Source organism: Anomaloglossus baeobatrachus, chromosome 2 (genome assembly GCF_048569485.1).
Source record: "Anomaloglossus baeobatrachus isolate aAnoBae1 chromosome 2, aAnoBae1.hap1, whole genome shotgun sequence".
Classification (NCBI taxonomy): domain Eukaryota; kingdom Metazoa; phylum Chordata; class Amphibia; order Anura; family Aromobatidae; genus Anomaloglossus; species Anomaloglossus baeobatrachus.
The window spans coordinates 280,896,353-280,923,212 of NC_134354.1; the positions used below are offsets into that span (position 1 = coordinate 280,896,353).

Genomic DNA, 26,860 nt, shown 5'->3' on the forward strand with positions numbered 1-26,860 from the left:
TAACTGTGCCAACCACTGGTGTCCCCATAACTGTGCCAACCACTGGTGCCCCCCTAACTGTGCCAACCACCCTTGCCCCCTAACTGTGCCAACCACTGGTACCCCCCTAACTGTGCCAACCACTGGTGCCCCCCTATGCTATTTTTTCTGCATTACTTTTATGGTGAGGTTGGGGCAATGGAAACCAAAAGTAAAATACAACATTTTAAGACCTTTATTCTTCCCACCTTCCCAGGACATTGGGGTGACACATTCCTGGGGCTCCGGTACGTGCCGCCGCCGCCGCGGAGGAATGCTGCAGGACCGTACTAGTCCCCCGTACAGAAAATAGTCCCGTCCCCAGTCACGGGGGGCGTGGTCACAGGCGCCGCCTCTCGCCTCACCTGCGTGACGTCAGCAGGGTGGTCCGCCAGGAAGTGCGGGAGACAGTATGGAGCTGATTTCCTCGTGGTCTCCGGACACGGTCAGCGGCTACTTAGAGGGTGAGTACAGCAGGAGGTGACACTGTATACAGTGCTGTGGAAGGCGTGTGTGGACGGTGTCCTGGGTAAGAGCAGGGAGGGTGTGCCTGGTATTGGAGTGCTAGGAAAGCCCTGGTGGTCGGGAGGTGACTGATCGCTGCAGTATGTGTGTTATCCGCAGGTCTGGACCCCACAGTACAGCATTACCCCTTCCAGGGCTGGAGTATCTCTGGGCAGAACCTGCTGGACCTGTCCCCTCAGCATCTGGATGCCCTCGGAGTCAGGAGCATTGGACACCAGGAGATATTTCTGGAAGCTGTGGAACAGCTGTGCGCCTTGGTAAGGAGGTAATAATGCTGAAGGGTGCATGGACGTATCCGCCCAGCCGATGGGGTGCAGCGGTATCCGCCACACCGGGGCCCTGGTGTCCGAGTGGGTAGGAGCACCTACCGTCACACCTGGGACCTAGTGTCCGAGTGGCTAGGAGCACCTACCGTCACACCTGGGCCCTGGTGTCCGAGTGGGTAGGAGCACCTACCGTCAAACTTGGACCTGGTGTCCGAGTGGCTAGGAGCACCTACCCTCACGCCTGGGACCTGGTGTCCGAGTGGCTAGGAGCACCTACCCTCACGCCTGGGACCTGGTGTCCGAGTGGCTAGGAGCACCTACCCTCACGCCTGGGACCTGGTGTCCGAGTGGCTAGGAGCACCTACCCTCACGCCTGGGACCTGGTGTCCGAGTGGCTAGGAGCACCTACCCTCACGCCTGGGACCTGGTGTCCGAGTGGCTAGGAGCACCTACCCTCACGCCTGGGACCTGGTGTCCGAGTGGCTAGGAGCACCTACCCTCACGCCTGGGACCTGGTGTCCGAGTGGCTAGGAGCACCTACCCTCACGCCTGGGACCTGGTGTCCGAGTGGCTAGGAGCACCTACCCTCACGCCTGGGACCTGGTGTCCGAGTGGCTAGGAGCACCTACCCTCACGCCTGGGACCTGGTGTCCGAGTGGCTAGGAGCACCTACCCTCACGCCTGGGACCTGGTGTCCGAGTGGCTAGGAGCACCTACCCTCACGCCTGGGACCTGGTGTCCGAGTGGCTAGGAGCACCTACCCTCACGCCTGGGACCTGGTGTCCGAGTGGCTAGGAGCACCTACCCTCACGCCTGGGACCTGGTGTCCGAGTGGCTAGGAGCACCTACCCTCACGCCTGGGACCTGGTGTCCGAGTGGCTAGGAGCACCTACCCTCACGCCTGGGACCTGGTGTCCGAGTGGCTAGGAGCACCTACCCTCACGCCTGGGACCTGGTGTCCGAGTGGCTAGGAGCACCTACCCTCACGCCTGGGACCTGGTGTCCGAGTGGCTAGGAGCACCTACCCTCACGCCTGGGACCTGGTGTCCGAGTGGCTAGGAGCACCTACCCTCACGCCTGGGACCTGGTGTCCGAGTGGCTAGGAGCACCTACCCTCACGCCTGGGACCTGGTGTCCGAGTGGCTAGGAGCACCTACCCTCACGCCTGGGACCTGGTGTCCGAGTGGCTAGGAGCACCTACCCTCACGCCTGGGACCTGGTGTCCGAGTGGCTAGGAGCACCTACCCTCACGCCTGGGACCTGGTGTCCGAGTGGCTAGGAGCACCTACCCTCACGCCTGGGACCTGGTGTCCGAGTGGCTAGGAGCACCTACCCTCACGCCTGGGACCTGGTGTCCGAGTGGCTAGGAGCACCTACCCTCACGCCTGGGACCTGGTGTCCGAGTGGCTAGGAGCACCTACCCTCACGCCTGGGACCTGGTGTCCGAGTGGCTAGGAGCACCTACCCTCACGCCTGGGACCTGGTGTCCGAGTGGCTAGGAGCACCTACCCTCACGCCTGGGACCTGGTGTCCGAGTGGCTAGGAGCACCTACCCTCACGCCTGGGACCTGGTGTCCGAGTGGCTAGGAGCACCTACCCTCACGCCTGGGACCTGGTGTCCGAGTGGCTAGGAGCACCTACCCTCACGCCTGGGACCTGGTGTCCGAGTGGCTAGGAGCACCTACCCTCACGCCTGGGACCTGGTGTCCGAGTGGCTAGGAGCACCTACCCTCACGCCTGGGACCTGGTGTCCGAGTGGCTAGGAGCACCTACCCTCACGCCTGGGACCTGGTGTCCGAGTGGCTAGGAGCACCTACCCTCACGCCTGGGACCTGGTGTCCGAGTGGCTAGGAGCACCTACCCTCACGCCTGGGACCTGGTGTCCGAGTGGCTAGGAGCACCTACCCTCACGCCTGGGACCTGGTGTCCGAGTGGCTAGGAGCACCTACCCTCACGCCTGGGACCTGGTGTCCGAGTGGCTAGGAGCACCTACCCTCACGCCTGGGACCTGGTGTCCGAGTGGCTAGGAGCACCTACCCTCACGCCTGGGACCTGGTGTCCGAGTGGCTAGGAGCACCTACCCTCACGCCTGGGACCTGGTGTCCGAGTGGCTAGGAGCACCTACCCTCACGCCTGGGACCTGGTGTCCGAGTGGCTAGGAGCACCTACCCTCACGCCTGGGACCTGGTGTCCGAGTGGCTAGGAGCACCTACCCTCACGCCTGGGACCTGGTGTCCGAGTGGCTAGGAGCACCTACCCTCACGCCTGGGACCTGGTGTCCGAGTGGCTAGGAGCACCTACCCTCACGCCTGGGACCTGGTGTCCGAGTGGCTAGGAGCACCTACCCTCACGCCTGGGACCTGGTGTCCGAGTGGCTAGGAGCACCTACCCTCACGCCTGGGACCTGGTGTCCGAGTGGCTAGGAGCACCTACCCTCACGCCTGGGACCTGGTGTCCGAGTGGCTAGGAGCACCTACCCTCACGCCTGGGACCTGGTGTCCGAGTGGCTAGGAGCACCTACCCTCACGCCTGGGACCTGGTGTCCGAGTGGCTAGGAGCACCTACCCTCACGCCTGGGACCTGGTGTCCGAGTGGCTAGGAGCACCTACCCTCACGCCTGGGACCTGGTGTCCGAGTGGCTAGGAGCACCTACCCTCACGCCTGGGACCTGGTGTCCGAGTGGCTAGGAGCACCTACCCTCACGCCTGGGACCTGGTGTCCGAGTGGCTAGGAGCACCTACCCTCACGCCTGGGACCTGGTGTCCGAGTGGCTAGGAGCACCTACCCTCACGCCTGGGACCTGGTGTCCGAGTGGCTAGGAGCACCTACCCTCACGCCTGGGACCTGGTGTCCGAGTGGCTAGGAGCACCTACCCTCACGCCTGGGACCTGGTGTCCGAGTGGCTAGGAGCACCTACCCTCACGCCTGGGACCTGGTGTCCGAGTGGCTAGGAGCACCTACCCTCACGCCTGGGACCTGGTGTCCGAGTGGCTAGGAGCACCTACCCTCACGCCTGGGACCTGGTGTCCGAGTGGCTAGGAGCACCTACCCTCACGCCTGGGACCTGGTGTCCCGAGTGGCTAGGAGCACCTACCCTCACGCCTGGGACCTGGTGTCCCGAGTGGCTAGGAGCACCTACCCTCACGCCTGGGACCTGGTGTCCCGAGTGGCTAGGAGCACCTACCCTCACGCCTGGGACCTGGTGTCCCGAGTGGCTAGGAGCACCTACCCTCACGCCTGGGACCTGGTGTCCCGAGTGGCTAGGAGCACCTACCCTCACGCCTGGGACCTGGTGTCCCGAGTGGCTAGGAGCACCTACCCTCACGCCTGGGACCTGGTGTCCGAGTGGCTAGGAGCACCTACCCTCACGCCTGGGACCTGGTGTCCGAGTGGCTAGGAGCACCTACCCTCACGCCTGGGACCTGGTGTCCGAGTGGCTAGGAGCACCTACCCTCACGCCTGGGACCTGGTGTCCGAGTGGCTAGGAGCACCTACCCTCACGCCTGGGACCTGGTGTCCGAGTGGCTAGGAGCACCTACCCTCACGCCTGGGACCTGGTGTCCGAGTGGCTAGGAGCACCTACCCTCACGCCTGGGACCTGGTGTCCGAGTGGCTAGGAGCACCTACCCTCACGCCTGGGACCTGGTGTCCGAGTGGCTAGGAGCACCTACCCTCACGCCTGGGACCTGGTGTCCGAGTGGCTAGGAGCACCTACCCTCACGCCTGGGACCTGGTGTCCGAGTGGCTAGGAGCACCTACCCTCACGCCTGGGACCTGGTGTCCGAGTGGCTAGGAGCACCTACCCTCACGCCTGGGACCTGGTGTCCGAGTGGCTAGGAGCACCTACCCTCACGCCTGGGACCTGGTGTCCGAGTGGCTAGGAGCACCTACCCTCACGCCTGGGACCTGGTGTCCGAGTGGCTAGGAGCACCTACCCTCACGCCTGGGACCTGGTGTCCGAGTGGCTAGGAGCACCTACCCTCACGCCTGGGACCTGGTGTCCGAGTGGCTAGGAGCACCTACCCTCACGCCTGGGACCTGGTGTCCGAGTGGCTAGGAGCACCTACCCTCACGCCTGGGACCTGGTGTCCGAGTGGCTAGGAGCACCTACCCTCACGCCTGGGACCTGGTGTCCGAGTGGCTAGGAGCACCTACCCTCACGCCTGGGACCTGGTGTCCGAGTGGCTAGGAGCACCTACCCTCACGCCTGGGACCTGGTGTCCGAGTGGCTAGGAGCACCTACCCTCACGCCTGGGACCTGGTGTCCGAGTGGCTAGGAGCACCTACCCTCACGCCTGGGACCTGGTGTCCGAGTGGCTAGGAGCACCTACCCTCACGCCTGGGACCTGGTGTCCGAGTGGCTAGGAGCACCTACCCTCACGCCTGGGACCTGGTGTCCGAGTGGCTAGGAGCACCTACCCTCACGCCTGGGACCTGGTGTCCGAGTGGCTAGGAGCACCTACCCTCACGCCTGGGACCTGGTGTCCGAGTGGCTAGGAGCACCTACCCTCACGCCTGGGACCTGGTGTCCGAGTGGCTAGGAGCACCTACCCTCACGCCTGGGACCTGGTGTCCGAGTGGCTAGGAGCACCTACCCTCACGCCTGGGACCTGGTGTCCGAGTGGCTAGGAGCACCTACCCTCACGCCTGGGACCTGGTGTCCGAGTGGCTAGGAGCACCTACCCTCACGCCTGGGACCTGGTGTCCGAGTGGCTAGGAGCACCTACCGTCACGCCTGGGACCTGGTGTCCGAGTGGCTAGGAGCACCTACCGTCACGCCTGGGACCTGGTGTCCGAGTGGCTAGGAGCACCTACCGTCACGCCTGGGACCTGGTGTCCGAGTGGCTAGGAGCACCTACCGTCACGCCTGGGACCTGGTGTCCGAGTGGCTAGGAGCACCTACCGTCACGCCTGGGACCTGGTGTCCGAGTGGCTAGGAGCACCTACCGTCACGCCTGGGACCTGGTGTCCGAGTGGCTAGGAGCACCTACCGTCACGCCTGGGACCTGGTGTCCGAGTGGCTAGGAGCACCTACCCTCACGCCTGGGACCTGGTGTCCGAGTGGCTAGGAGCACCTACCCTCACGCCTGGGACCTGGTGTCCGAGTGGCTAGGAGCACCTACCCTCACGCCTGGGACCTGGTGTCCGAGTGGCTAGGAGCACCTACCCTCACGCCTGGGACCTGGTGTCCGAGTGGCGAGGAGCCCCTACCGTCACGCCTGGGACCTGGTGTCCGAGTGGCGAGGAGCCCCTACCGTCACGCCTGGGACCTGGTGTCCGAGTGGCGAGGAGCCCCTACCGTCACGCCTGGGACCTGGTGTCCGAGTGGCGAGGAGCCCCTACCGTCACGCCTGGGACCTGGTGTCCGAGTGGCTAGGAGCCCCTACCGTCACGCCTGGGACCTGGTGTCCGAGTGGCTAGGAGCCCCTACCGTCACGCCTGGGACCTGGTGTCCGAGTGGCTAGGAGCCCCTACCGTCACGCCTGGGACCTGGTGTCCGAGTGGCTAGGAGCCCCTACCGTCACGCCTGGGACCTGGTGTCCGAGTGGCTAGGAGCCCCTACCGTCACGCCTGGGACCTGGTGTCCGAGTGGCTAGGAGCCCCTACCGTCACGCCTGGGACCTGGTGTCCGAGTGGCTAGGAGCCCCTACCGTCACGCCTGGGACCTGGTGTCCGAGTGGCTAGGAGCCCCTACCGTCACGCCTGGGACCTGGTGTCCGAGTGGCTAGGAGCCCCTACCGTCACGCCTGGGACCTGGTGTCCGAGTGGCTAGGAGCCCCTACCGTCACGCCTGGGACCTGGTGTCCGAGTGGCTAGGAGCCCCTACCGTCACGCCTGGGACCTGGTGTCCGAGTGGCTAGGAGCCCCTACCGTCACGCCTGGGACCTGGTGTCCGAGTGGCTAGGAGCCCCTACCGTCACGCCTGGGACCTGGTGTCCGAGTGGCTAGGAGCCCCTACCGTCACGCCTGGGACCTGGTGTCCGAGTGGCTAGGAGCCCCTACCGTCACGCCTGGGACCTGGTGTCCGAGTGGCTAGGAGCCCCTACCGTCACGCCTGGGACCTGGTGTCCGAGTGGCTAGGAGCACCTACCGTCACGCCTGGGACCTGGTGTCCGAGTGGCTAGGAGCACCTACCGTCACGCCTGGGACCTGGTGTCCGAGTGGCTAGGAGCACCTACCGTCACGCCTGGTGTCTGAGTGGGTAGGAGCACCTGCCGTCACACCTGGTGTCTGAGTGGGTAGGAGCACCTGCCGTCACACCTGGGCCCCGGTGGCAGGTGCTTCTACCCACTCGGACACCGGGGCCCAGGTGTGACGGCAGGTGCTTCTACCCACTCGGACACCGGGGCCCAGGTGTGACGGCAGGTGCTTCTACCCAATCGGACACCGGGACCCAGGTGTGACGGCAGGTGCTTCTACCCACTCGGACACCGGGGCCCAGGTGTGACGGCAGGTGCTTGTACCCACTCGGACACCGGGGCCCAGGTGTGACGGCAGGTGCTTCTATCCACTCGGACGCTGTGGTGCACACAATGAGTATAGACTCTGGTGTGTATTATTCATTGCTGGTGCCTATGCACACTGATAGTCTTATTTCCCCTTTCTATCTACAGTCATGGCCAGAAGTTTTGAGAATGACACCAAAATTATATTTTCACATGATCTGTTGCCCTCTGGTGTTTATTTGTGTTTGTCTGATGTTTACATCACATACAGAAATATAATTGCAATCATATTATGAGTACCAAAAGGTTATATTGACAGAATGAGTTAATGCAGCAAGTCAATATTTGCAGTGTTGACCCTTCTTCTTCAGTACCTCTGCAATTCTCCCTGGCATGCTCTCAATCAACTTCTGGATCAAATCCTGACTGATAGCTGTCCATTCTTGCATAAGCAATGCTTGCATTTTGCCAGAATTTGTTGGTTTTGTTTGTCCACCCGTCTCTTGATGATTGCCCACAAGTTCTCAATGGGATTAAGATCTGGGGAGTTTCCAGGCCATGGACCCAAAATCTCTGTTTTGTTCCATGAGCCATTTAGTGATCACCTTTGCTTTATGGCAAGGTGCTCCATCATGCTGGAAAAGGCATTGTCCCTGATGTTTTGCTGTTAAGCTGATCACTCTTTGACATTCTGGAGTATATGCAAATTGCCATTAGAAAAACTTAAGCAGTAGACTTTGTAAAAATTAATATTTGTAGCATTCTCAAAACTTTTGGCCATGACTGTAGTTGTTTCTTTCTTTTCTAGCACTATGAGCTGCACAGTGAGACGCTGAGGTCCCTCACTGACAAGCTGTATGGAGTCTCGCAGTCCTTGTCCTCGCACATCCTCCTCCTCAGGAAGGCTTCTTCACTGTCCCAGGCCCTGGCTCTGTCTCCCACCCAGAAGCAGCTGGCTTGTATCATAGACATCGTCTCTGCAGCACGAGGCCTCTTCTCCTGGCTTAACAGGTATTTGGGGGGTGAGGAATCCTAAGAATGAGGGGGCTGCACTGGCTCCGCACTGCTCTCCCTGCTCTGCCGTGGTCCTTGGCTACCGCTGATTAGAAAGCCATGGCACAGAACTGTGGAGGATTTTATACATTACTTCCCATATACCTGCGCTTTAAGAGGTCACTCAGTGATACCATACTACACTATATATATAATGAGGACCTAATGTGATATTATTATCTAAAATATTTGTAAGGTTCTGCAGAATATGTTGGTGCTATAGAAATGAAATCAATGTTATGCGTGGCCTAAAACAATCCATATGCTAAGCAGAAAGGAAAAACCATGCCCATAAAATCAACCTGATCTTCTATTTCTGGGGAGGGGGCTGGCTTTTCATCTACCAGTTATAAAGCGGTTGTCCACTACTCGTACAACCCCCTTCTAATTTTGGGTTGCTGGTGAGAGTGGCATAAAACTAAAAAAAAAAAAAAGTCATCTAGAATAAAAGCCTCGACCTGTCATATGCCAGTGTCTGCCATCTTTTCCTCCCTGTTGTTAGTCCCCCATTGTGCTCTATCATACTGATGTGTTATAGAATCTTTTTTGCTTCATTAGTAAAGCCCGCTTTACACGCTACAAGATATCTTATGATGTGTCGGCGGGGTCACGTCTTAAGTGATGCACATCCGGCATCGTAAGGTATGTTGTAGCGTGTGATAGCGACGTGCAATTGCGATTGAATGAAAAACCGTTCATCGCATGCACGTCGTTCATTCCTGACGAATTGAACGTCAGGTTGTTCATCGTACCCGGGGTAGCGCACATTGCAGTGTGTGACACCCCGGGAACGATGAACAGATCTCACCTGCCTCCTGCGGCTCCCGGCCCACAATGCGGAAGGAAGGAGGTGGGCGGGATGTTAACGTCCCGCGCAGCTCCGCCCCTCCACTTCTATTGGTCGCCTGCAGCAAACGTCCCTCCCACTCCAGGAAGTGGACGTTCGCCGCCCACATCGAGGTCGTATGGAAGGTAAGTATGTGTGACGGGGGTTAATCGTATGTGCGGCACGTTCAACAAATTGAACGTGCTGCACATACGATGGGGGCGTTGCAAATCGCATATGATATCGTATGCTTAATCATAACGTGTAAAGCAGGCTTTACTCCTGCTAATTTACCAGATTGGTTACCGGAGTCCGGAGAGTTTGGCATCCCAGAGGTCACCGTGGTAACCTGCCAGATTGTAATGCTCGGCTGCATTCCTGCACAGATTATCTCAGCACTAGAAATTTCAGGCACAGCTAGATTTTGTCATCCATAGCCAATGCAAGGTAGTATGGACTGTCCTACATTATCGGGTGCTGACGGGACCCTGACAGTTTAACAACTCCTTACTGCCCGGTGCTACCATAGTACATTGATTGCAGGTCTGGAGCGAAACTCCATTCATCTGAACATAGCCTTATATTCAAATAAACTGTTCCTTTTCATCTATACACAAAGTACTGCAGCCATATACAGGCTATGTATACACACTGCTGATTTTTATTCTATTCCGTTGCTTCTGAAATGTTTTTTTGTTTTTAATTTCTTGGTTTGGCAATGGCCGTGTTCAATTAGCTGCCCAACTCCTACAACACCGTAGCACTGCGGGACAGGAGCGATGCCACTAGCATTAATTGTGGAAAAAAGAGAGAGAAATTCAGCTCACCGAGTTGCTGTAATCCGCTGTCTGTTAGGACCCGCGCACGGAGGGCTAGGCTGCCAGATAAACGATCAGGAGCGAGGAAAGTCCAGCGCAGTCCAATATATCCAATTAAAAATCACAATCTCTGTGGGGTCTGTACAATATCCCTGTATTATCCTGCTGACCGCTTTGTATTCCTATTTTTAATGGATTTACCAAATAAATGTGATTTTTAACTGGATATATTGGACTGCGCTGGACTTTCCTCTCTCCTAGCATTAATTGTGGGTCCTGGCTGTATGATACAGCCAACACCTAGGACAGAGCCTAGTACACTGCTGCTGGAGTTGGCCAGGGCAGACGTAGGTTAAGAAAACACATGTAAGGGAATATTTTTCACCCATTCCTGCCTGTTTGTTTCCTTTCTTCAAAAATATCTACTTTAGCTTTGTGAGGGCTCGTGTATTATAGAATGAATTGTAGATTTGAGTCATTCCAGATCAAATCAGTGGCAGTTATCAGTGATAGCTGCAGTTTAGTCGCCTCTGTTAATCTGAGCAAGCTCCCCTCTCTCCAGATACCGTACAGTTAGGCTATGTGCGCACTAGGCGTTTTTTTCATGCTGCGTTTTTATGTGCGTTTTTGTCTAAAAAACGCACCCGCGGCTAAAAAAACGCGGCAAAAACGCATGCGTTTTTGCTGCGATTTGGTGCGTTTTTTGCTGCGTTTTTGCTCACTGCGTTTTTAATCAGTGCACAATGCCATTAAAGATTGTTAATGAAAAAAAAAAAAAAAAAAGGTCTGATGTCATTTCCTTCTTCAAAATGTTCATTGTATGCAGGAGAGCAGACAGCAGCTGCAGAACTACAAGTCTCAGCATCCTCCATTCACTAGTGTATGCAGGAGAGCAGACAGCAGCTGCAGAACTACAAGTCTCAGCATCCTCCATTCATTAGTGTATGCAGGAGAGCAGACAGCAGCTGCAGGACTACAAGTCTCAGCATCCTCCATTCACTAGTGTATGCAGGAGAGCAGACAGCAGCTGCAGGACTACAAGTCTCAGCATCCTCCATTCACTAGTGAATGCAGGAGAGCAGACAGCAGCTGCAGGACTACAAGTCTCAGCATCCTCCATTCACTAGTGTATGCAGGAGAGCAGACAGCAGCTGCAGAACTACAAGTCTCAGCATCCTCCATTCACTAGTGTATGCAGGAGAGCAGGCAGCAGCTGCAGAACTACAAGGCTCAGCAGCCTCCATCCAGGACTGTATGCAGTTTTTTGCCCAAAAAGAAAAAAAAATGACATGGGCTTCGCCATATTTTTCTATGCTAGCCGGGTACAGCAGGCAGATACGGGCTGCCCCCAACCCCCAGCTGCCTATTTGTACCCGGCTGGGAACCAAAAATATAGAGAAGCCCTTTTTTTTTAATTATTTCATGAAATAATTAAAAAAAAAAATGACGTGGGCTTCGCCTAATTTTTGAGTCCAGCCGGGTACAACTAGGCAGCTGGGGATTGGAATCCACAGTGCAGGGTGCCCATGCTTTCTGGGCACCCCCACTGCGAATTGCAGTCCGCAGCCACCCCAGAAAATGGCGCTTTCATAGAAGCGCCATCTTCTGGCGCTGTATCCAACTCTTCTAGCTGCCCTGATGCCGGGTGGCTAGCTAGGTAATAATGGAGTTAGGGCTAGCTGTATATTATCAGCTAGCCCTAAGCCCGAAATTCATGGTGTCACGCCAATATTAGACATGGCCACCATGAATTTCTAGTAATGATAAAAAAAAAAACACAACACACAGAAAAATATTTTTATTAGAAATAAAACACAACACAATTAGTGACTCCATCTTTATTGAAATTAACCCCCCTCTGCAGTAATCCTGGGTCAGGGTCCCGCGCCGTCCAATCTGGATCCAATATCATCTGATCGGTTTGCTGGAAGGCAAAGCGATCAGATGATGTGTCAGGTTCAAAAGCCTGAATCACATCACACATCAGCTGATTGTATAAAAGCCGGTTATACAATCAGCTGATGCATCAGTAGAAAAAAAAAATAATAATACTCACTTATGTGCTCTGCTGATGACCGGCAGCTCCTGGAGCGATCGATTGGACAGGAGTATGATCCCGTCCGATCGCTGCAGCAGCTGCCGGTAATCAGCTGATCCAGCTGATGAAGTCCCCTGACGGCAGGATCAGCTGATAGCCGGCCGGGCAGGAAAAAGCCGGCGAGACTACGATCAGCTGATGCGTCAGGTGACTGCATCAGGTGATCCCTCGCCAGGTCCTGCAAGCAAGGTCCTGCCGGCCGGGGAGACTGCACACAGCCAGAGCGGCGGGACCGGGAGGAGATGGGAGCGGGCATTGCACCGGACCCTGCAGACAGGTGAGTATATATGACATTTTTTTATTTTTCTACTGTTCACTTTGGTTTTCGCCGCTGCCTCCACCTCCCGCCCAGACATGGCGCCGCACGGAGCTGACATGCACAGGACGGGAGGTGGACGCAGCGGTGACGGTACCGGGAGGATTCATGCTTCTGTGTTTACCAACAGAAGGAATCCTCTTCCTGTACACGTCACTGTAGTGCCCACCCCTTGCGTGTATAGCTGCGTTTTTAGTCATAGAAACGCGGCTATATGCGTTTTTCATTGCGTTTTTAACATCTCATTGAATTCAATGAGTGAAAAACGCAGTGAAAAACGCAGAAATAATTGACATGCTGCGTTTTTGTGGTCACCACAAAAACGCAGCTAAAAAAAAACGCTGTGTGGGGACAGCACTTATGAAAACCCATTGACATTGCTGGGGAAGCAATGTCACTGCGTTTTCAGCACAAAAACGCGGTAAAAAACGCCGCTAAAAACGCGGCAAAAACGCCTAGTGCGCACATAGCCTTACGTCATCTGCTGTGAAGGGGTTAATACGCTGATGTACTGTAGATTTCTCTAGTCCCTTCCACAACAGCATAGGAGGAGGAAACACAGAGAGGTTAAAAGGACCTTCCCACCTCCCATAGCCAGTGTCTTTCCTGTCCCCATGGGGCATGGAGAGGTTTTGTTTTTCTCCTATGCTGTGGTGGCCGGCGGACTGCAGTGTGTGTGTGTGTGTGTATATATATATATATATATATATATATATATATATATATATGATATTGTTTTGTGTAGTTACCAAGTGTTTGTGTAGGGGCTGTACATGTTCTGGGCGTTGTCTGGGTGTAGCGGGGGGTGAGAGCGGTGTTGTTTGTGTGTTGCGTTGTGTGTCGTTATTTGTGGAGCGCTGTGTGTCTGTATCGTTGTGTGTATGTGTGTTGCGCGGTTTGTGTATGTGTGTGTGTGTTTTGGGGGAGGTATGTTTTGTGCAATGTGTGTGTTGTGCGGTATGTGCGTATATTTGTGTGTGCCGCGGTGTTTGGGTGTTGTGTGTCTGCGGCGTTGTGTGGGTGTCTGTGTAGGGCGGTGTTTGTGGTTCCCAGTGTGTGTGTGGTGTATTGTGCAGTGCGTGTGTGGCAGTGTGTGTGTGTGTTTTGGGGGGAGGTGTGCACCCCCCATCGTGGTCCACCCCCCATCTTGCTCCATCCCCCATGCTGCGCACCCCCCATCGTGCTCAATCCCCACTCCCCATTGTGCTCCATCCCCCATGCTGTGCATTCCCCATCGTGCGCCATCCCCCATGCTGTGCATTCCCCATCGTGCTCCATCCCCCATGCTGAGCACTCCCCATCGTGCGTGTGCGTCTGAGTGTGCGTCTGAGTGTGTGTCTGAGTCGCGGCCAATCCGTGCGGGGGGGCGGACCCGAGGCGAGGCGAGCGGCCAATCCGTGCGGGGGGACGAGCCGAGGCGAGGCGAGCGGCCAATGCGTGCGGGGGGAGGAGCCATGGTGAGCCCAGCGGCCAATCAGCTTTGTGTCACCGTACGGACACAATTTTGGAGACAGACAGACAGACAGACAGACAGACAGACAGACAGACAGACAGACAGACAGACAGACAGACAGACAGACAGACAGACAGACAGACAGACAGACAGACAGACAGACAGAATAAGGCAATTATATATATATATATATATATATATATATATATATATATATTTTTTTTTTTTTTTCCCCTACCTTAGCCGGGCAGTATCGGACGGGCCTTCGCCGCTCCTCCCATACTGTTCCCTCACGCTGTGAGGGACCGCTGCTCCAGCCCTCCGGATCTCCTCTGGGGTGATGCGGGCTGTGTAGCTCCCCGGCCGGCGTCCTCCCTGAGCCGCCGACCGCCTCCTGTGTGCACGCTGCAGTACGACCCGGAAGTGCTGCCGCGGGCGGGACTTCCGGTCTCGCGACCTTCCGGTCCGGGCACTTCCGGTCACGGAGGCAGCGTGACGGACTCGCCGTCGCTTCCACGGCCTGTCAGGGACCTGATACGAGAGGCGGGGAACGTTCCCTGTCACTGGGGAGGGCAGGCCTTTCTGCATAAAGGCCGCCCTGAAGACTTCAGAATCATGGTAAGGAATTCTACTGTGCTCACTGACATGTCTTCCCCTGCGTCTGCAGAGCCCAGTGTTCCCCATGCCGCAGTAAGTAAGGAGGGGGGTGGTCCCTTATGCATAGTCTCAGGCTGGTGTTTATGGCTCCTTCTGGTCTGTGTTTTCCAGGAGGACAAGCCTGCTAAAAAATCTGACAAAGGTGACACATTAGAGAAGTCTGAGAAATCTGATAAGCCTGCCAAGCCTGACCGCTATGAAAAGACTGAAAAGATTAAAAAGTGTCCAGTCTGTATAAAAAAGCTCCCTGCAGTTTGGGATAAGAAGCTTTGCCAACAGTGTACGGACCAGATTGTTAGGGCTGAACAACCGTCCCTGGTAGACGAGCTTCGGTCCATGATGAAACAGGAGATTCAGGCCTCACTAGCCTCCCTCCCTGCTCCTGGCCCTTCTACCCCAAAGAAAAGGAAACTCCAGTCAGCCCCGTCTGATCATGAGGATGCTGATTCCGCCTCGGAGGGTCCCGACGAGGGTTCTTCCTCCGGGAGGTCTGCCCAGTCCTTCCTTTTCCCCTCAGAAGATTTGGGGGATCTTATTGGGGCGGTTAGGAGCACTATGGGGTTAGAGGAAGTGCAGGTTTTTCCCTCGGTCCAGGATGAAATGTTCGCTGGACTGAAAACCGTCAAACAATTAGGGTTTCCTGTTCATGCCAATATTCTGGATATTGTCTCTCAGGAATGGGAATTTCCTGAGAAGCGTTTCCGGGGTGACCCCAGGCGCCGATTTTCCCTGGAGGCTTCTGGGTTGCATTGGGAGGTTCCCAAAGTGGATGTGCAGGTGGCCAGGGTTGCTAAACAAACGGCGCTCCCCTTTGAAGATACTTCCCAGCTTAGAGATCCGATGGATAGGAAGGTCGAGGGCCTCATGAAGCGATCCTGGGAGGCCTTGTCTTCTACCATTCAGGCCAATATTGCCTCCACTTGTGTCTCCCGGTCCCTACTTAGGTGGCTCGACCAGTTGGAGGCTCATATTTCCCAGGGTACCCCTCGGGAGGAGTTGCTAGAATCCCTTCCCTTACTTAGGAAAGCTACCAGTTTTTTGGCGGATACCTCGGTGGAGTCTGTCCGCCTGGCTGCCAGGACCTCGGTCTTGTCTAACTCTGCCAGACGTGCCCTCTGGCTTAAGGCATGGAGTGGAGACTCCACCTCTAAAATGAGACTTTGCTCCCTTCCGTTTAAAGGGGATTTGGTGTTTGGGCCTGCCCTGGATGACATTCTGGACAAGGCGAATGATTGTAAGGCCTTGCCGGATCCTAAGCCCTCCAGGAAGCGGTCCTTTCGCCCCTCGATGCCTCAGTCCTCCCAGCCCAGGGGGAAAGGGAAGTCGGGCCGGTGGAGCTACCCTAAGGGAAGAGGGAGAAACATTCTCATCCCTTCCCATCAACAACGTCCTCAGCAAGACAAACCATGACTCGGATCGGGTAGGGGGACGACTCTCGGCTCTTCTTCCCCAGTGGCGGTCCATCACCTCCTGCCAATGGGTCCTGAAGATCGTCTCAGAGGGTCTATTAATAGAATTCATCTCCCCCCCTCTACCAGGCCTCCGAGTCACGGCTCTGGCGCAGGGTTCACAGGCCCTCCTGTACTCGAAGATTCAGGAGCTAATGCATTCGGGGGTCGTTTCCCCAGTCCCGAGTCAGGAAGGAGGAGTAGGCCACTACTCCCGTCTCTTCCTTGTCAAAAAGCCGTCTGGCGATGTCCGGATTATCATCAATCTGAGGCGTCTCAACCGGCAGGTCAGATACCGGCGTTTCAAGATGGAGTCTGTGAGATCGGCTATCCCACTGATAGGTCTGCACCACCAGATGGCCTCAATAGACCTGAAAGACGCCTACTTCCATGTACCCATCCATCCGTGTCACAGGCAATACCTCAAGTTTGCGGTTCTGCACGGGGTGGAGGTGCTTCATTTCCAATTCAACGTACTTCCCTTCGGGATCTCCTCGGCTCCAAGGATCTTTTCAAAGATCATGGCAGAGGTGGTTCGCCTTCATACGATTGCAAGGTATCTGTCTGGTTCCATATTTGGACGACTTTCTTCTCGTGGCTCCCTCCGCTCAGATCCTCCGGAGCCATGTGGAGAAGTCCTTAAGCATTCTTCGTTCCTTGGGCTGGATCCCCAATCTCAAGAAATCACAGTTGCAACCCTCCTCCACTTTGCAGTTTCTCGCGGTGCTGCTGGACTCCGACAGACAGGCATCCTTTCTCCCGGGGAGCCACCGGTTGACCCTGCTAACCAAAATATCAAAGCTTCGCCGACCGGCTCGCCCGACCCTTCGAGCAGCTATGTCGGCTCTAGGTTCTATGACGTCCTGCATTCCCTCAGTCATGTGGGCTCAGGCCCACTCTCGTTGTCTACAGGATCATATCCTGGCGCATTGGGCCAGACTCCCGTCCTCCCTGAACAAACTGTTTCGCCTCTCAGGGACCGTCTCCTCATCCCTTCTCTGGTGGCTGCATCCCAACAACCTAAAGGTGGGGGTTGCCTGGACTCAGACGCCCCTGGTTACACTAACAACCGATGCCAGCCTGCGGGGATGGGGTGCTATGGTGGCAAACTCCCCATTTCAGGGGGTCTGGAGTCCTTATGTCAGCTCCCAATCCTCCAACTACCGGGAGCTCAGGGCAGTCAGGGAAGCCCTCCTTGCGGCTCAGGATCTCGTCCGGGACACTCACGTCCTGGTCTACTCAGACAATGTCACCACGGTAGCACATCTCCGCCGTCAGGGCAGTACACGATTGGGCGCCCTGAAGTCTGTGTCCTCCCGGATCTTCCACTGGGCAGAACGGTCCCTGCTATCCCTTTCTGCAGTCCATCTAAAGGGATCCCTAAACCTTCAGGCAGATTTCCTGAGTCGTCGGGATGTTCACCCAGGGGAGTGGAGTCTGGACCAAGCGGTGTTCTGCTCTCTGGTGGCAAGATGGGGTACTCCAGAGGTGGACCTCTTTGCTTCAGCAAGAAATCGCAAAGTCGCAACATTTTTCTCCCTGAACCCTCAGGACAATGCGTTGGGGGTGGATGCCTTCTGCCACACTTGGTCCTTTTGCCTCGCCTACGCCTTCCCCCCCCCAATTCCTCTTCTAGCACGAACCCTGAGGAAGATCAGAGGCGACGGAGCCGCAACTATCCTGGTAGCTCCTCTGTGGCCAGGGCAGAGTTGGTACAGCCTGATCCTGACTCTCGGGATCGACGGACCGGTCCTCCTGGGTTCGGACCCCACTGTCTCAGGGTCCGATATTCCATCCGGACCCCCAGAAACTCTAGTTGGCTGCCTGGCTTCTGAGGCCCGGGCACTGAAGGCCCAAGGACTTTCTGACAAGGTCGTGGCTACTCTACAGAGCAACCGTAAACCGGGGACTAATAGTATTTACAATAAAATCTGGATGAGATTTTCCTCCTGGTGTGGTTCCCGGCCTCCTGACCCGCTCCGGCCTAACATTGCGCAGATTCTCGACTTCCTCCAGAGTGGATTGGACTTAGGCCTTCGGCCCAGCACCCTGAAGGTGCAGGTCTCAGCACTCAGTGCAGTCTTTGACATGGCTCTGGCAGATCATCGCTGGATCCGCCGTTTCTTCGTGTCCGCTAGTAGACTGTCCGCGTCAGAGGGTCCTGACACCTCGCTGGGATCTCAATGTGGTACTTACCGGACTATCTCAGTCACCCTTTGAGCCTCTGTCCTCCTGTAGCATCCGTTCTCTCTCTCACAAGACTGCCTTTCTCGTGGCTATTACGTCCGCTCGGAGAGTCGGGGAACTTCAAGCATTGTCTATTCGGGAGCCTTACCTGACCGTCAGAGATGACAGCATTTGTTTTCCAGCTGAATCCTTCCTTCCTTCCCAAAGTGGTTTCGGATTTTCACCGTTCTCAGTCCATCGTCCTGCCTTCCTTCTGTCAGCATCCTAGGACTCCGGGGGAGGAAGTGTTCCATTCTTTGGACGTTCGTCGGACGGTGTTGCACTACCTAGCTATTACTGCACCTTGGCGTATTGATCATAACCTATTCATACAGCCCTTTGGTCGAAATAAGGGCAAGAAGGTGGCTAAAAGTACCGTCGCCAACTGGATTGTGCGGGCTATTAGAGACGCCTACCTCGCTCAGCATCTGTCTCCGCCTACTGGATTTACGGCGCACTCCACCAGGGCTACCTCTGTCTCCTGGGCTGAACGGGCAGGGGCTTCTCCTGAGCAGATCTGCAAGGCGGCTACGTGGTCTTCCCTCCATACTTTCACAAAGCATTATCGTTTGGATCTGGATTCCAACAGGGATTTGGCTTTTGGCAGGAAGGTCCTGCAGGATGTGGTCCCCCCCTAGGTATCAATTCGTTGGTATTCCTCCTATGCTGTCGTGGAAGGGACTAGAGAAATAAGAATTATTCTTACCGTTAATTCGGTTTCTAGGACCTTCCACGACAGCACGTAATTCCCTCCCTTATCCTCGATGTTCCTGGATGTGTTTGTACTTCTCATATGCTATGGGTTCTTTGTAAGACACTGGCTATGGGAGGTGGGAGGGTCCTTTTAACCTCTCTGTGCTTCCTGTCCCAATTAGGGCGTGGAGAGACAACCTCCTATGCTGTCGTGGAAGGTCCTAGAAACCGAATTAACGGTAAGAATAATTCTTATTTCCTGCGTATTCTAGAAACCAACATTGAATTGAGGCTCCAAAGCACACGTTTCATATTGCCACATTTGTGTACATACCGTAGTTACAATCAACATTACTCACCCCCAGTGCAAATAGTGCTTATAGTAACATTTCCAAACTTCCTGCTGATCGCAATAAACAGGAAGAAATGCGGATATTGCTGAATGTGGGCTGGGAAATGCCATATTAATTTTACCATATAATGTAATGGTGAAAAAACACAATTGTGCCATTGTTTACATTTTGATTTTACAGTATTCATTTTGCTGTAAGAATAACCCTCAAGTAGAGATAAGCGAGTTTTTCTAATATTCGTATTTGCTTTACTCGTAACGAGTACTTTGTAATACTAACGTATTTGTTTCAAATAGTGAGTACAATGCAAGTCAATGGGAAATGCGAGTAATTTGCTGCTGGACTCCAGTAGAAATGACTCACATTTCCCATTGACTTGCATTGTACTCGCTATTCGAAACGAATATGCGAGTGTTACAAAGTACTCCGTACGAGTATCGCAAATACGAATATTACGGTACTCGCTCATCTCTACCCACAAATGATTCTGTAGGTCAGTGTGGTTACAGCCATACCAAATTAAGGTTTTTTTTTTTTTCATTATATAAATTTTAGTGGTAAATGTAAAACCTCTAGGAATAAACTTAGAATTTAAGGAACAGTTCAAATTATTTTATTAATTTCTTACTGAACATGATAACAAATATGTTTGCATGCTTATGCTCACATGCCAACTTGTGTTATTGAGCTTCTCTCAGTAGAAGAAAATTGTGAGATGCCAAATACGACTAGTTGGCATGTGACCGCAGCTATATGAATCGTATACATGACTGCCCAATGGCACAGGGAATGTAGAGGTATCATGACGCTGTGTGCATCTTACTCTCGCACTTCTGCATCCACAGACATTGCAGAATTGGCTCTTTAGACTGGAGAACCCCTTTACTAAGCAACGGCAGAAGTGCTCTTAATCAATTTTCCCATTAAAAATTATTGTGTATTATCAAATTATATATCCCAAAAGGGAAGTAATGGGCGAATAGTCACTATTCATGTTTGGATTATTCGTAACTAATCCCTAACTACTATGGCGGTATTCGTCACGAATAATGAACCTAATGTAAGTCAGTGGGGAACCTGAGCATTTTCTTTTTTGTCGTGAAGAATACTGGAATAGACTCTGAATTCAGTAACTATTATCTGAACTTGAATAGATACTATTCGCCCATCACTAGACCTGATTATTAAAAAAAAAAAAAATGCACCTCTAGCCAAAATCAAATAATATGGTTATCTACAGTATATCAAGTGATTACACCTCTGTTTTCTAAATATTGTGTATATCTTTTCATGGGACAACACTGAAGATCTGACACTTTGATACAATGTAAAGTAGTATACAGCTTGTATAACAGTGTAAATATGCTGTGTCCTCTGAATAACTCAACACAGCCATTAATGCTTAAACCCTGGCAACAAATGTGAGCACACCCCTAAAAGAAAATGGCCAAATTGTGCCCAATTGACCATGTTTCCTCCCTGGTGTCATGTGACTCATTAGTGTTACAAGATCTGTGTGAATGGGGAGTGTGTCTTCCTACAGTCAAGCATGGTGGTGAGAGTGTCATGGTTTGGGGGGCTGCTGGCTATGGGGATCGATAGTTCATTGAGGGAACCATAAATGCCAACATGTACTGTGACACACTGAAGCAGAGCCTGATCCCCCCCTCCCTTCAGAAACTGGGCCCTAGGGCACTATTCCAACATAATGACCCCAAACAATTCTCCAAGATGACCAGTGCCTTGCTAAAGTAATTGAGGGTAGCGGGGCTGGACTGGCCATCATGTCCTCAGACTTAAACCCTATTGAGCATCTGTGGGGCATCCTCAAATGGAAGGTGGAGGAGCACAAGGTCCCTAACATCCACCAGCTCCATGATGTCGTCATGGAGGACAGAAGAGGATTCCAGCGGCTCCTGTGAAGCTCTAGTAACTCCATGCCCAAGAGAGTGAAGTGCTTGAAAATAATTGTGGCCACATAAAATATTTACACTTTGGGCACAATGTGGCCATTTTCACTTAGGGGTGTAATCACTTTTGTTGCTAGTGGTTTTTACATTAATGGCTGTGTTGGTTATTTAGAGGGCACCCCAAATTTACACTGTTATACAAGCTGTACACTGACTACTTTACATTGTATCAAAGTGTCCTATCTTCAGTGTTATCCCATAAGTTATAATGAAATATTCACAAATGTGAGGGGTGTACTCACTTTGATATACCGTAAATAGGAAAACTAAAAGGTTATATTTTTCAAAATGTGGTGATGGGGAAGAAAGCAAAACAGCAGTGTCGTATGGAGACTATCACTTCACTTGATATATACTCTGTGCACAATAATTTGGCAGTATGCATGGTTGATGAATCATTTTATTATAGAACTACAGTGCTGTCAGACATAACAAAACGGTTAATAAACCTGAATATTTAAGAAAGTAATAATGAAGATTTATCTTAGGAGAATGTGTGTAGAATTATTGGCCAATTATTACTGTGCAGAATTATTATGCAACTTAATGTACAAAAATACATTTCTGACATTTAAAAGGCGCCAATCAAGGCCTCCCAAACTCTGTACAAATGGGTGACTGTTTCCCTTCATCGTAAATATCTCATTTAAGAAGGGCCCAAAAGTTCTCAATAGGGTTTAGGTCAGGTGAGGAAGGGACCAGGTCATTATTTTTTTAATCGTTTAAAGGAACTCTCCATGGATGAGATGAAATGGTGTCCATGATATAACTCAAACTGCTGCCCATCCTGGTCACATGTCTGAATTGGCGCCAATTCCGAATAGAGTCGCCATTACATTAGTCCAGCGCTCTCACCACAATCCTTCCTGCAGACACAGTTCATCCTGTTCTGATGAAGCTCCAGGTGGGTCTTAACCGCCATGGGTGTCTTGGATTGTAAGAAAAATCATGTTCGTGTACTGCCCCGGCGCAGACCGGGGTGCTCGGATTCGGGGTGGTGCTGCCTCGAAGGGTCCGGACCCGGGCTCGGCTAACACTCCAATCCTTGAAAGGGGGATTATTTACAGGGGAGAAGTTTTTGATGCCACCTGCGGGTTGCGGTAATGGGAGTACCGCCACTGCTGGAAGGAGTACCGGGGCAGATGGTGTTGGGGCAGCAAGGTGTCAGTCCCTCCACAAGTAGGGAAGGCCCTGGGCTCTGGGGTTTTTGGTGGATACTGGGGAGCGCAGGGTGCAGGGGAACAGAGTACTCACTGTGGGTAGTCGTGGTGCAGGATGAGGATTATAAAGGAGACACTCACACTGGAGATAAACCGAAGTCTCTGTGCATCACAGTCACTACAGGGAGCCCGTCCAGGTGTCCGCTCCCACCGGTGTCACTTGATAGTCCGGACTCTGCCTCCGTGCACAATTTTAGTGGCCCCTTGGCATGAAGCTGTTGGGGCCCCGCTACCTGTGTGTAGGGCAGCTGTGCTCTTGATGGCTGGCACTTGGGATTTCAGTTGGGTTGCCTTTTATGGAGAACCCTATTCCCCGCGTTATGCTGATGCCTTCAATCTCTGAGCTCTTAGGGAAGTTTGTGAAGATACTCTCCCTCCCAGGTTAATTATCAGGGCGGCGGAACCTGCCCCTGACCTAGGGTCCTGTACTCCGCCGTGCTCTGTACCGGTAAGTTCTTTTGGGGTTCTGATGCCGATAGTCCTCCAAGACTATGTCCGTCACACCCCTTTCCAATGTCCCTGCTACCGGTCCCCGACTCCTGTGGTCCCGCTCCACAGTCTGCGACCCAACCTTGGTCTCGCTCCCTGGGAGCTACTACTCCCAGCTCCTCACTCTTTGAGGGCTCTCACTCAACTGCCTTCCTCTCTCCCACCAGTCTGCCTGACCCCTAGGTGGGTGGCCCTACTCCAGCTTGACCAACCCACTGGTGTGTCTGACAGGTTTGATGTGAGGTGTGGTTGGGATTTGTAATGCTGATGGGGTGACACTGGTTATTGGGAACCTGTAACAACGGGGGTTGGGTCCTGCACTCTGGAGGACAGGATGCAGTTCTCTGATATAGTTAGGGGCGCTACATTTGCATATCCCTTTAAGTGCTGCCTCCTACTACGCAGTTTTGGAATATGACCGCACTGGAGGATAATGGGTTCCTGGTAACTTAGTTTGATTTTTCCCAAATGTTTAGCAGTTTAAAGGGATTTTCCCATCCAAATCCACAAGTCGGCAGTTGCTGTGAGGATTCTCCGGTGTCAGTGTCGGGAACCACGGTTAGTGATTCCAAGTATGCGATGTATACTCCCGGCCAGAATCTGACTATATGAGTGCAGCCTCACTCAATACGCTTGCATTTAGTGAGGCTGCGCCCATCTAGTTGGATTCTTGCAGATCGCGTAGTCGCGGCCATGTGACCTCCGTTTTCGGCTCTGACACTGGAGAATCCTGCCAGTGCACAATTGATGAAGAGTTGTGGATTTGGATCTGACAACCCTTTTAATGTGTGTTGCTTTTTCTGATCCACCTTTTTAAGGATCTGTAATCACGCTTCAATATCATAGCAATGTCAAGACTGCTGCATCCTTTAAGACTTTTGACAATTTTGAACTTTTTCGAGTCAGTTACAGCTCTTTGGCCCATTTTGTATAAAGGGTGTATATATCCTTAGGCCATATTCTCCCTCATTACACAAATACACATCACCGGATCCGCTTCATGCAATTGGCATTCAACTATATTCAGCTTAAAGTTGGAAAATGTGTATAAAAATGATATGGTCAAAATCCTCACTAGTCCAATAATTCTGCACAGTGTGTTATTGTATACTTTGTGTATAATTACATTGTGTATTCTATCTCCAGGTATCTGTTCACACGCCTGAATGACTACTCCGCTAGTCGGGATGTTATTGCTCTGTGTGTAGAGCTGGCAGAGCTGCTTCATAAGGTATGGAATGGGAATATTTTCTATATATTTCACCTTCACTCAATGTTTTTGAGCTGTTAATAAGCAGACACAGACTCCCTTTAATAGTGCCAGCCTGTAGTGGCGTTACGTATGCAGATGTGACCCTTGCAGGATCCAAGTGTTTGCCCAAGGTCTTTCCAGAGTATGAACATATATCTGTAAATATTATCTTTTAATATACAGTATTTTTTTATAATGGAGACAAAATAATCCAGGTTTCATGTTACAGTAATTATTAAAAGGAATTTTTCACACCTTTTTGAAGGTCAGAATGCAGCTGGAGCGGACAGCAATTTTTATGCTGTCTTTTGTGTCTCTATGGTGTAGTTTATGGGAACGTTACATTTTAAAGGGAACTTGTCACCGGATTTAGTAACTATAAGCTGTGGCCACCACCACGCTCTTATATTCAGCATTCTAATAGTCTGTATATAAGAGATCAGGCTGCTGTATAGAATGTAAAAGTCACTTTATAATACCTAACGGGCGGTGCGGTGCAGACCGGTTGGATGGATGTCTCCATTCTCTGTGTCTGGCGCCGCCTCTTTTGGCCATCTTTGTACTCATTCTTCTGAAACCTGGGTGCATGACGCATCCTACGTCATGCACGCTATCCGGCACTGCGGTCCTCCGCAGGCGCACTACAATATTTTGATCTGCCCTGCTCAGGGCCAATTCTGACGCTTTGCCTCAGCTTTTTCTTATTGCCCTTGTGTGGTGGCATTTGGGTTGATGGTAGTTTTGGATGGTGTCAGCTGTGTAGTGTTAGCTGGTACCAAGCCCTGGTGTTAGTAAACGAGAGGTGTCTGAGACATCCCCAGTACTAACCCAGTAAGTGAAAATAAACACACACATATATACTTTTTTTTTTTTTTTTAAATACACTTCCCCCTACACTTTCCCTGGTTCACCATTTTATTTAAAAAAAAAAAATCCATGCAGGTCCGAAATGGTCCAGGGAAGGATACATAAAAGAGAAACATAAATAAGACACTATCCCTCCTTTATCAATTTATTAGCAAGCAAAGTTGCCTGCTCTGACCTAGTCCAGCGGTTCCCACGACTTTGCTTGATTACGTGGATCAAAGGCCTGGGACCTCAGATTACCACAGATTACCTGGAGCCGCAGAACAAGGCTCCATGCGCTTTGAGCAGCAGCTAATCCAGGTTAAGCAACATACCATGAGATCCAGGACACTGATGACCGGTGACATCAGGATCATCACCGTTAATCACTGTGATGAGCGTTGATATTCCTGACATAATCAGTGTCCTGGGTCTCCTGATGCGTAGCATGAGCTGGGACTGGCTGCTGCTCAAAGCCTATGGCGCCTCATTCTCAGGTTTCATTACCTTTGATCCAGGTAATTAGAGAAATATTGTGGGAACACTAGACTACATGGAAGCATGGAACTTTGCTTTCTAATAAATTTGTGAATGAGTGACAGGGTCTTGCTTTAATTTCTCTCTTAGGTCTTTTAGATTTCCATTTGTGGACTACATCGGAATCACTGGTCTAATAGACAGCTCTCAATTACTAACACCAGGGCTTGATGACAGCTGACACTACACAGCTGACATCAACCCCCACTAACATTACCTCGATTGCAATCGGAAAGAGCTGAGGCGAAGCGCCAGAATTGGCACTTCTATTGTGATGTGCCACTTCTGGGGCACCTGCGAGTTGGCATTTTTAGGCTGGGAAGGGCCCAATAACCATGGACCTTCTCACCCTGATAATATCAGCCTGCAGCTGTCTGCTTTACCTTTGCTAGTAATCAGAAAAAGGGTGGGGGAACTCCACTTTGATTTTTTTTTTTAATTCATTCATTCATTCATTCATTCATGCATCAAAAACGGTCCACTCTCTCCATCTATTAATTGTAGATCTGACAGATAAAGATACTCACTTCTCCAACGATTGATGTAAAATTCCTTTATTTGTACATCAATTTAATGGCTTATACATATTAAATCCATTTAAAAATGGAAAATGGGTGAATGTGTAGCATGCCAAAAACAGACCCAGGGCACAATGTAAAAATCATTATTTTCTGAATCACACCATCACAGTGGTTGTATAAATAATATTTAACGCAATATAATAGCAATATAAAGCGAAAAGAAAGTCAACAGGGTGTGTGTGTGAATAATTGCTCTTAAGTGTGAAAGTATTGGAGTCTCACAAAGGGAGAACTTAGCCAGTGCAAACAAATGAGCAGACCAAGGTGCATAATCAAGTAATAACCACACAACCATTATAATATGTTTAATACAACTGTAACCAGTGCAGGACAAAAGTTACCACAGGAATGTGCCCCGGGGACGCCCAGGGGCAATTTGACACTCATATTGAAACGGAGGCCAAATAGGTTTTTATTATCCATATCTATAGCATTCGCTGCTGTCTAAAAACCATTACTTACAGCAAGATGGAATTGCAGCTGTATATTGCTCAGGCCAAAAGACTACTACTACTCCAGCAGGATACAGCTAAACCCCCACTAGGTGGAGGCAACACAGGTGCAGGTGGAGCCATTCACACTCCCTTCCAAATATGGAGGAGGTGATGGCTGGATGGTAAAACTGCACACTGGTGGCTTGCATAGAGCACTGTTCACACTAGCAGACGCACAGTCACAAACCCGCAGCCTATTAGGTGACGCCCATACTATTAGATCAGGCGGGCTGCCAAGCCAAGCAAAAACCTCAAAAACGTTTTTGCACAGGATA

At 52.4% G+C, this 26,860-nt stretch overlaps 1 protein-coding gene across 2 annotated transcripts in view; it reads left to right on the plus strand.

The window, feature by feature from the left end:
- Window positions 1–284: 284 nt before the first annotated feature.
- LOC142291354 (connector enhancer of kinase suppressor of ras 1-like) overlaps window positions 285–26,860 on the plus strand; it is a 33,404-nt gene continuing 6,828 nt past the window's right edge. Inside the window, exons 1-5 of one of the 2 annotated variants that reach the window (XM_075335824.1) lie at window positions 285–482; window positions 643–800; window positions 8,064–8,266; window positions 19,026–19,082; window positions 24,022–24,107. In XM_075335824.1, coding sequence (XP_075191939.1) covers window positions 431–482; window positions 643–800; window positions 8,064–8,266; window positions 19,026–19,068 — 456 coding nt within the window. In that variant the 5' untranslated portion in view covers window positions 285–430 and the 3' untranslated portion in view covers window positions 19,069–19,082; window positions 24,022–24,107. Of the gene's footprint in view, window positions 483–642; window positions 801–8,063; window positions 8,267–19,025; window positions 19,083–24,021; window positions 24,108–26,860 lie in introns of those variants that run through there. The other variant, XM_075335823.1, reaches the window with a different exon arrangement.